The sequence below is a fragment of the Arvicola amphibius genome, chromosome 8 (genome assembly GCF_903992535.2).
Source record: "Arvicola amphibius chromosome 8, mArvAmp1.2, whole genome shotgun sequence".
In the NCBI taxonomy this organism is placed as follows: Eukaryota; Metazoa; Chordata; class Mammalia; order Rodentia; family Cricetidae; genus Arvicola; species Arvicola amphibius.
In genome coordinates, this window is record NC_052054.1 from 65,345,587 (window position 1) to 65,356,842 (window position 11,256).

At 44.8% G+C, this 11,256-nt stretch overlaps 1 protein-coding gene across 2 annotated transcripts; it reads right to left on the bottom strand.

Annotated features, from left to right (window-relative positions):
* Window positions 1-2,752: 2,752 nt before the first annotated feature.
* LOC119820582 (leukocyte immunoglobulin-like receptor subfamily B member 3) lies at window positions 2,753-10,273 on the bottom strand. 2 transcript variants are annotated; one of them, XM_038339066.1, is made up of 10 exons: window positions 10,240-10,273; window positions 10,044-10,079; window positions 9,580-9,864; window positions 9,136-9,441; window positions 7,880-8,164; window positions 7,448-7,753; window positions 6,942-7,238; window positions 6,402-6,704; window positions 6,071-6,121; window positions 2,753-3,090 (listed from the first exon to the last, which is right to left on the bottom strand). In XM_038339066.1, the coding sequence occupies exons 1-10, from the start codon at window positions 10,271-10,273 to the stop codon at window positions 2,954-2,956; spliced, it is 2,040 nt and encodes a 679-aa protein (XP_038194994.1). In that variant the 3' UTR covers window positions 2,753-2,953. The 2 variants fall into 2 exon arrangements, with proteins under 2 accessions (XP_038194994.1, XP_038194995.1); XM_038339067.1 differs by lacking the exon at window positions 6,071-6,121.
* Window positions 10,274-11,256: the final 983 nt, after the last annotated feature.

Below are 11,256 nucleotides of genomic sequence, written 5' to 3' on the forward strand. Positions count from 1 at the left end.
AGTGTCCATTTCTTTTACATTTTCCAATTTTGTGGCATACAGGCTTTTGTAGTAAGATCTAATGATTCTCTGAATTTCCTCTGTGTCTGTGGTTATGTCCCCTTTTTCATTTCTGATCTTATTAATTTGTGTGTTCTCTCTCTGACGTTTGATTAGTTTGGCTAGGGGTTTGTCAATCTTATTGATTTTCTCCAAGCACCAGCTTTTGGTTTCATTGATTCTTTGGATTGTTTTCTGTGTTTCTATTTTGTTGATTTCTGCCCTCAGTTTGATTATTTCCAGTCTTCTACTCCTTCTAGCTGAGTCTGCTTCTTTTTTTTCTAGAGCTTTTAGGTGTGCTGTTAAGTCTCCAATGAGTGCTCTCTCCGTTTTCTTTAAGTGAGCACTTAGTGCTATGAACTTTCCTCTTAGCACTGCTTTCATAGTGTCCCATAGGTTTGAGACCTCCTCAAGCTGAGCAGCTTCTGTAAAGCAAAGGACACTATCACTAAGACAAAAAGATATCCTACTGACTGGGAAAAGATCTTCACCAACCCCACAACAGACAAAGGTCTGATCTCCAAAATATATAAGGAACTCAAGAGACTAGACTTTATTTATTTTTTTTTCAAATGCTAATTAACCCATTTAAAATTGGGGCACTGAACTGAACAGAGAATTCTCTACAGAAGAAGTTCGAATGGCCAAAAGATACTTAAGGGCATGTTCAACCTCCTTAGCAATCAGGGAAATGCAAATCAAAACAACGTTGATATACCATCTTACACCTGTCAGATTGGCTAAAATCAAAAACACCAATGATAGCCTTTGCTGGAGAGGTTGTGGAGTAAGGGGTACACTCATCCATTGCTGGTGGGAATGCAAACTTGTGCAATCACTTTGGATAGCAGTGTGGCGGTTTCTCAGGAAATTCGGGATCAACCTATTCCAGGACCCAGCAATCCCACTTTTAGGAATTTACCCAAGAGATGCCCAATCATATTACAAAAGCATTTGTTCAACTATGTTCATAGCAGCATTATTTGTAATAGCCAGAACCTGGAAACAACCTAGATGCCCTTCAGTGGAAGAATGGATGAAGAAAGTATGGAATATATACATATTAGAGTACTACTCAGAGGTAAAAAATAATGACATCTTGAATTTTGCATACAAATGGATGGAAATAGAAAACACCATCCTGAGTGAGGTAACCCAGGCCCAAAAAGATGAACATGGGATGTACTCACTTATAATTGGTTTCTATACATAAATAAAGGACATCGAGCCTATATTTCGTGATCCTAGAGAAGCTAAATAAGAAGGTGAATCCAAGGAAAAACATATAGTTATCCTCCTGGATATTGCAAGTAGACAAGATTGCCGGTCAAAAATTGGGAACTTGGGGGTGGGGTGGGATGGGGGATGGGGAATGGCGAGAGAAAAGTGTGAAGTGGAGGATGGGGAGAGCTTGGAGGAATAGGATGGTTGGGATATAGAAAGGGTGGATGTGGGAACAGGGAATTATATATCTTAATTAAGGGAGCTATTCTAGGGTTGGCAGAGACTTGACTCTAGAGGGGTTTCCAGGTGTCCAGGAAGATGCCCCCAGCTATTTCTTTGGGCAGCTGAAGAGAGGGAGCCAGAAATATCCAGATCCTATTGCCATATTCATGAATGTCTTGCACATCACCATACAACCTTCACCTGGCGATGGATGGAGAAAATGACAGAGCCCCACATTTGAGCACCGGACTGAGCCCCCAAGGTCCTGATGAGGAGCCAAATGAGGGTGATCATGAGCAAGGAAGTTAGGACCGTGAGTGGTGCGTTCACCCACTGAGACGGTGGGACAGAACTAACGGGAGATCACCAAGTCCAGTTGGAATGGGACTGATGGAACATGCGACCAAACCAGACTCTCTGAATGTGGCTGACGGTGGAGGAGGACTGAGAATCCAAGGACAACGGCAATGGGCTTGGACTCTACAGCATGGACGGGTTCACTGTGAGCCATGACAGTTTGGTTGCTCACCTTCCTGGACTTAGAGGGAGCTGGGAGGACCTTGGACTTAACATAGTGAAGGGAACCCTGATGGCTCTTTGGCCTGGAGAGGGAGGGAATGGGGGTATGAGTGGAAGGGAGGGGAGGGAAGGTGGAGGAGGTGGGGAGGAGATGATAATTTTTAATAAAAACAAGAAAAAAAGAACATGAGGAAAGAGTAACACTTATCCACATTCAATAACTGTGGGTGACATGAGTTTGAAGTAATTTTTGAGTATGTCTCTCTAAGGACAACTTTGGCATCTTCAGTCACTGTATCAAGGAGAAGAAATTGTAAGTAAAAGGTTTTCCTTAAGTAGAAAAAAATCCTGCCCACATTAATTTATCATGTTATCCTTTTCCACCAGTTTGGTAAATTTGACTTCATATTTCAAGAGGAACCCCATGAAGAACATATGTTGAAGACTGAGAGGTTGGAGGGTTATGGAGAGAGTTTTGGGCATCATAGATAGAGTAACTTTGAATTCTGGTCTCTGACTTTACTCATCATTTTTGTTATTGAAGTACCTTTCTTGTTTCTAGTCCAACAGACAGAGCCTCCTGTCATGGAGAATGTAGCAGTGTATAAAAATGGAAAATGACACATGAGAGGGAGGGGAATAGAAATGTACAGAAATGAGGATCCAAGCCAAACACATAGAACAGCGTATTCCCTCACTATATTTACTCAGAAAAAAAGTCAGTTCAGTCAGCAAATGCCTCCAGTATATAGAGGAATATACATTTATTTGCTCAGGAAGGGTCTCATCAAAACACTCAGCTTTCTCTGCACCCAACATTTGCTCCCTGGATAATCTCTCACAACAGTTCCTCAAAATAAGAAATGGATTTTTTCCCCAGGAATCTTGGATTATCAGATTTATTTCCCAGACTCTGGAACCTTGAAATATATACTTCTTTCTTTTCTGGTTACTTCTTATCTGCACACTGGTTCTGTCTCTGGATGCACAAAGCCTCAAAGGCCAGAAAACCAAGGACTATGAAGATCATGACAGCAAATCCCATCCTGATGAGATTCTGCACGGTGTGGTCCTGTTTCTCTGAGGCTGTGGTTGTGGATAAAGAAGTAACAGATGTTAGTGATGGTCAAAATTCCTTCCAGGTAACTAAAGGTTCCCAAGATAACTAAATGTTTCCAGATAAGCGAATGCACTCCCAGGGGCCCTATATTCCCTGGACAAAACTTGGCCCCTATGTTTTCAGTGCTTTGAGCTTGAAATCTCTTTATTCAACTGTCTTGAGTTTGGGCATGTTAGGATGGGCTGGTAGTTTCAACTGATCCTGAGAACAGAAGAAGCATATAATGTGGGTGTGCCTAAGAGACCTGAGGGTTTCTTTTGTGTGCCACTTTTTCATTTAATATAAATACCCATCATTTTCGTCCTATAAACTAATGAAGTTCTAGAATGAATATTTCACTTGGTATAGCTGGGCTCTCTTTCTTATTCTTATTAGTTTTTTCAGTGTCACTGTGACCCACCAGAAAAAACAGAAAATTCAGAGTAGAATACATTGTCAAGATATTACAGACATCGATTCTGAGTCACTGCTCTGAACAGCCACAGGACCATTCTGAATATGGTGTCTCTGGTGAATTCAGCAATGACTGTCTGGGCATACATCATCAGTCTGAGATGATTTCCTAAATGTTTGTTTTTGCTTAATGTTTGTTTGATTGCCATACTTAGATACTCCTATTTCTCCTTTGATCTGAATATTACCCTGATCTCTTCTGAGTACCCAGGGACCAGTAGGGGGTGGGTGAGGTGAAACTTCCTTACAATTTCAGAGATGAGATGTGGTTTCTGCTAAGGTTGAGAACCTGTTTTTTTTTTTTTTTTTTTAACTAAACTTACCCAGATGTTCCTTCCCACATCAGACCAAGAAATTTCTTGTTTCCCAGTTCATATAGAAGTATATTTTTCTGATGTATATGGTATCACCATCTTTTTTTTTTTTTTTTTTTTTTTTTTTTTTTTTTTTTTTTTTTTTTTTTTTTTACATATTATATAAGTAACACAGGACCAAGATGTTGAGAAGAGTCATGTAGAGAGTTTTGCAGTCCCGGCTCTCAAAAGGTGTGGTGGTCGTGGTGGTGTTTGTGTTTGTGTGTGTGAGTGTGTGTGTGAACCATGAAAGAATACATTGTAGTCACTAGGCCTTAACGTAACAGTGTTCCCATGGCATGGCTGTCTGACGCTAAGCGTAGGTCCCAAGACTGACATATCTAATCCTTTTGTCATGTTTTCAAATAGTCATTATCAAGACAAACAGGACAGGCTACAGTGTGAAGAGAGGGTGGTGCAGGTCTCCCACCGCTTTAGGAGAGTTCCTGCAGGTCCTATCCCCAACGCTTCTCTTGTTCAGATAGCACACTGAGGGCAGGCAGAAGACATTCTTAGCTGCCAGCTCACAAAATAAGGTGAGCCCATCCAGTCTCATTTTCTCTATTTCATTCTGAAGTGAAATGTCACAGGCTTCACAAACAATAGAATTTGACTGAGACTGCTGGATTTTGTTTTTGCTTAATATGATCATAGTTATGTTCAGATTCTCCTGAAGAATTCTGTCTTGTAGGATTGAGCTATGGATTTGGATCTGTTTTGAGTAGAAGGAGAATATAGCAGAATTTTTATTTATTACAGCAAGGCTTCCTCCTCCCCTGGAGACACTGTGGGCCATGGATGCTCATCTAGTATGGGTCTATAAATACTGGTAAGTGTAGGGTGATGAGCAGAGGTTGTCACTGGGGCCTGGTTTCTGTTTAGTAGCCTGTATCTGTCTGTGACTTCTCTAAGATGCTCTTTCAGACTTCCTGAATCCTTCTCAGTTCCTTTAGCAGGGTTTGTAGTGAGCATTCCTGGAAATATCCATGTTGGACTTTACCATCATGAGAATTAACATCCATCTGGTTGACTCTCTGCATCTTTTGTTACCCAATCCTAGTCAATAATTGCTGTAAATGGAGGATGCTTAGACACCCCTTCACCTCTTAAGGATCTGGATTACCTCACCTGGGACCATGAGTTTCACAATGGTACTGTCACATAACAGCAGATACATAGATGAGTTGAGGAATCCATTCATTGATAGGAATCCCTGAGTTTGGAGGTCACAGAATGCACTGGAGAATACCAGAACTATGCCCTATGAGCTAGGAAGAATGCTCTGCCATGACCCTGTGCCTCATGCTTGCATATGCCACTTGCACTGTGGGACAGATCCACAAAGAACCAAGTTATAGAGGAGTATTTTGTCAGGAGAAGTCACAGCCGTGGCCAGTACTGAAAGAAACGTCAAGGTCTGGGCCACACTCGCCATTCTCATCACTTTTTAAACTTTATTTTACATATCAATCAGTTTCTCGTCCTACCTCTTCTCCTGTTCCCTCCCCAACCTCTCTTCTGTTCTGCTCCCACACCCCCTTCCACTGCTCCTCCATTTCCATTTATATGGGGTAAGGACTCCTATGGAAACTGACAAAGCTTGACATAACAAGTTGAGGCAGGACCAGGCTCCTCCTACCCCAGCCTCAAGGCTGAACAGGGCATCCCACCATTGGGAATAGTTTCCAAAGAGCCAGCTCATGCATCGTGGTTAGCAGCAGTCCAGAAACAGGAAGATTTGTCTAAGTCAGCATCTCTAAAAGCAGCTGTTTCAAACACATAACCAGCTATTTTGTATTTAAACCCCACTTTACAATGGGGTCTTTACATACCTTTCTGGGGCCTGACTCCATATAGCTGAGAAAGGTGATCTCATGACTTAGTGGCTGGAAGAGGAGGTAAGTGTCTGGGTCTCCTGTTCTACTTATCTTTGTGAACTACAGTGAACCTGACTATCTCTCTGAATGCCACCTTCTACAGCACAAATTAAATCCTGGGCTTCTGGTGGCTCTGTTACGATCTCTGTTTGCCTCTCAAACTCACAAGCTGAAGTGACAGAGAAATGACTTTTCTGAGCTAAGAGCTGGCAGATTACCTGGGGATGGAGCATACTCCCTGTACTGAGGTGCCTGATACTCACCAGCTGTTTGTGTGGGCCTTAGAGGTGGCAGACTGCAGGCTCTAATGGGATCTAGGAAAAAGAACAGGAGGACAGTGAGGTTTAAATGCTAAACTAGGGATCTGCCTGTACTCATTCTTCTACTTCTCCCTTGTAACCTCCCCCAAGGTCTTTATGTTGTCTATTCCAAACCCAGATTGCAACAGAAAATGGAATGGACATTATTTGAAGGACTGCTGCTGGTATCCACCTTCTGACTGACCCTTTCTAGTGTCCCCTTACTCCCACCCAAGAAAAGGGCTTTCCTAGGGTTTGGTTTGAAAATCACCCTTAGAGTTCAGGGTCACTTCACCTGAGACAGTGAGCTCCACAGGGGCACTGGCATATGACAACAGGTAGAGAGAAGAGTCTTCAGAAGCATAGCACCTATAGGTGCCCGAGAGGTCAGAGGTCACAGTGCTCATGGAGAATTCTGCCTGGAACTCCCAAACTTGGAACTTGGCTTTGAGTTGCTGGGATTTGTGGGCTGCTCCCTCCTTGGACAGAATGAAAGTGTCTACTTTGTATGGTGATTGGCACAGCAGGGTCACATTGTCTCCAGAGTGTACTGTGGAGTTAGGCTTTGCTGAGAGGGAAGGCTTGACAGGAAATTGCCCTAAAGAGAAGGGAGTTAATGAGAGACTGCCTCAGTGTTCTGAGCTGATACCTCACCTGGGTCTGCCATGAACACCTTGGACTCTCTTCTCTGTCTGAGCCCCTCTCCTACTCCCTTGTCTCTGCATCTGTTCCCAAATAAGATTCCTGTCCTTCACCCCAGCCCTCACATCTTTAACTCCCCCATGAAAATACATGTAGAGTTTAGATACCCGAGGGAATCTGTTTAGTTCCTCACCTGTGATCAGGATGTCCAGAGGGTCACTGGAGGCTGACCACTCAGAGGAAAGGTTGTGTGCACCATAGCATCTGTATTGGCCTCTGGTAGAGTTATGCACAAGGCCCAATGTGAAGTTGGCCAAGGAGAGACCAGCTTGGGTCCACTGGCCATCTTGCCGGATGAAGTCAGCTCCCCCCAATTTGTACAGAGCAAATCTGTCATAGTTGATGTCAGAGCAACACTGCAGGGTGAGGTTCTTTCCAGGGTCCAGGATATGGCCTTGCTGAGTCAGCAGGAAGGGCTTCTTGGACAGGCCTAGAGGGAAGGTGACAGGTTAGTAATTGAGGAGCTGGTTTTTACCAAGCACCTTTTCTCTCCCATCCTGCCCTGCACATGTCACTACTTCTACCCAGGGGTGGCTCTGGCTCAGCAACCAGGTTCTTCCTATTTCACTTTGGACACTTCCTAAGACTAAGGTCTTAGGATATCAAAAAAAATGATTGGTCAAGATGGGGATGACTCACCAGAGATGTGTATTTCCAGGGGGTCACTGGGTACTGACCATAACTGTAGAGCATCCTTGTAGAAACCATAACATCTGAATGTCCCTCTGTGGTCTGGTGTTACATGATCTATAAAGAACAAGGCTTGGTATTGCCTAATACTGTGTATATATTGTGAGTCCAAGGAACTGAGGAACTTCTGATCTTCCTTGGTGAGAATGAACTTGTCATATCTCTCCCTTGAGACACACTGGAGAGTCATGTTCCCTCCAGAGTTCACCACAGGGCCAGGCAGGGCTGTCAGGCAGGGTTTAATGTTGTAGATTCCTAGGACAGAAGGTGGCAGACTGTTACATGAACTCACACAGTCACAATGTTCTGCATGGCTAGGCTATGGGAAGGTAATACTGCTAAGAGTAGAGCCTGGGGCTGAGACCCTGCCTGTCCCCTCACCTGTCACTACCAGTTCCAGAGTGTCACTGCGCTCTGACCAGCCTTCCAAGCTGTAAGAATAACAGTGATACTGTCCTGCAAGTTGATATGTGACATTAGAAAGGGAGAACTTGGCCTTGTTCTCAGGTTTCTGAGGTATTTGTGTGCCCCAGGGTTTTTGGCTTCCATCTTTATGCAGAACATAGATTTCTGCATCCAGGGTTCCCAGACACCAGATGTCCATGGGATTTCCTGAGGTGATCACAGATCCTGGCTCAGCCTTGATGGTGGGTTTGTGGAGGGTCCCTGTAAGGAAGTATGAAAGAAGGAGGTGGTTTTGTCTGAGAGTGACACAGAGAAAGGCACACTTGCCGGTGACACTTTTTTCTTTTAAATTTATTCTTCTGTCATATAGTATACACTGTCAGCAGCATTCCCACCTCTCCTCTCTCCTAGATCCACTGCTCTTCTGTTTTGCTTCAGAAAAGAGCACACTTCCCAGTGATATTAACAAAACAAGGAATAACAGCATGCAATAAGACTAGGCACACACTGCATATTAAGAGTGGACAATGCAGCCCAGAAGGAGGAAAAAGATCCTATGTGCAAGCAAAAGAGTCAGAGACTTCCCCAGTCCAATTGCTTTGAGTTTAACAAATACCCTAAACTAGTCAGGCGGTGGTGGTGCACACCTTTTATCCCTGGACTCGGGAGGTAGTTACAGGTAGATCTCTGTGAGTTCAAGGCCAGCCTAGTCTGCAGAGTGACATCCAAGACAGACAGGGCTACACAGTGACTCTCTAGAAAACAAAACAAAGCAAAAGAGAACCCAAGGCAAACAGCTATAACGTGTGCAGAGGGCCTAAAGCAGAGTCATGCACACTCTTTGGTTGCTGTTTCAATGTCTGTGAGCCCTCATGACCCTTGCTTAGTTAGTTAGTTAGGGCCATGTTCTCCTGGTGTCATGAGTGCTCTGGCTCCTACAGTCTTTCCTTCCTGTCTTCTGTGGGCTTCTCTGACCTCTTGTAAACAGTATAGGGACTGAACCAGAGTAACAGCAGGCACCATGAAGATTCTTCTCTGTCCTGGACCTCCTGGACTTTGCTGCCACTGTCTGTTTTGTCTGTCTTGGATTCTGTATCATGTGTACTGCTGCCTTCCATGCTCTGTGTCAATGGGCTCAGGATCCCTGACTCCTCAATACACCATACACCAAGATATCCCTGAAAACCTATATAATTTCTTCATCATCCTAGGGGGAACCTGGGGTTCCTTACCTGAAAACAGGAGCTCCAGGGGCTCACTAGGTTCTGACCACAGCAATGGGCTGTTCTTGTTAAAGTTGTAGCATCTGAATGTCCACCTTTGGCTAGAGGTCACAGGGCCCACAGAGAACATTGCCTGGTACTGCTGAGTAGAGTAGTTATACTTTGAATCCAGCATCCAGGAGAGCTTCTGTTGTCCTTCCTTAGTCAGAACAAACCTGTCATATTGCTTCCGTGAGATACACTGGAAGGTGAGTAGGCTTCCTTCACTCACGACAGGGCTGGGCTGGACTGACAGACTGGGTTTCCCGTAGATTCCTAGGAGAGAAGGAGGAATCAGCTAAATGTCTTCTGACTTCAATATCCTTTAGGACTGTGAGTGGAGGCTCATCCCTGTGCACACAACCACTTCTTGGCAGTTAATCCTGAGTCTGGAGTCCATGAGTTTCCTCTCACCTGTCACCACCAGCTCCAAGGAATCACTGTACTCTGACCATCCATGATGGGTCCTGTATTGACAGCTGTATCTCCCTGCTTCTTGAGGGCCTATTTTTGAGATTGAGAATTCTGTCTTGTCCCTAGGATTCTGTGGAATCTTTGTGGTCCTTAAATATTGGTATCCATCTTTATACAGGTGGTATTCTTTGACTTCTGTTGTACCCTCACACAAGAAGGTTACTGTAGTCTGCTTGTAGACCACAGAGTCTGGCTGTATTCTGAGAATAGGCTTAGGGAAGGCCCCTGCAAGGAAATGAACAAGTAACATCCAGAACATCCACCCTCAGATTTCATCCTCCAACCCTACCCCTTAGCCATCACCAGGATCAGGACACGTGTGTTGTTTTTCATACTCACTGTCAAGGCATGGTTCCAGGAATGATGAAAAGTGAATACCACAACATCTGCAAACACTCACTCACCTGCCAGCACTGGGATCCTGAGGCCCAGAGTCAGTCCTAGAAAAGAGTTCCCTGTGAGAGGTTTGTCCCTGAAACTTGGGCAGCTCCTTCCCACTGAAGAACCTCCTGAGAACCTGGGGTTTCCTGATGGGCCAGTGCTGGGCTGTGGGGCATCAATCCCAGAACACACTCTCTCCTCCTTATCTCCACATCTCACCCATACAGAGCAGGGCTGTGAAGGTGAAGGTCATGGCATCTCCTCCTGGAAGCTGCAACTCTGTTTATAGACAGAGATATAGAGACTGCTTGGAGGAACAGGACACACAGGGTGTGGATTCTGAAGGCAAGCACTCCTGATATGGTGTGTCTCAGCAGTCACACAGGAAGGGGAACTGTCCTCCTTAGGCAGCAGGCTCTGACTTCCCCAAGGCTGTGACTAGGTCAGGCTATAGACTCTTCAGTCATTATTAGATGGATAACCTTTTCATAACCCCATCAGGGTCTGTCTCATCTGTCTGTATCTTTTTCAGGACTAGGTGACAGTAGCTGTGAATGATTATTACACATAAGAAATATAAATTTTTGTGTGAGTTTTCTTTATTCCTTTTTACATTTTTATGCAAAATAATTCTTCATATTAAAAATATTTGAAGGCTTGTATGAAGGGTCTCACTGTGTATACTTGCATGGCATAATATTTTTAATCCCTGAGGCAGCGACCTCCACAGAAGCAGGTAATAATGGAGTGACTGTGAAGGTAACAGGTCCGAGCCAGCGACCTCTGCCAGAGCAGGCCCTTGAAAGTGACCTCCATAGGAGCAGGTATGAGGGAGAGACCCCCAAGGAAGCAGGCCTGAGCCAGAGTCCTCTGCGGGACTGGGTACAAGTCAGAGACCTGTGACCTTTGGCGAAACAAACCCAACCCACAGACATCTGTGGGAACAGGCCTGAGACAGTGACTTGTGCTGGAAAAGGCCTGATCCAGTAACCTCTGCTGAAGCATGCCTGAGGCAGTGACTCCCATAGGATCTGGTACAAGGGAGCAATTGCCAATAGAGCAGGCCCGAGTCAGAGACCTCTACGGAACCAGGATCAAGCCAGGGATCTCCCACAAAACAGACCTGAGCCAGTGACTTCCATCAGAGCAGGCCTGAGCCAGGTTCATCCTTGTGAGCAGGCCTGAGTCAGCAACCTCCACTGGAGTAGGCCTGATCCAGTGACCTCTGCTGGAGCA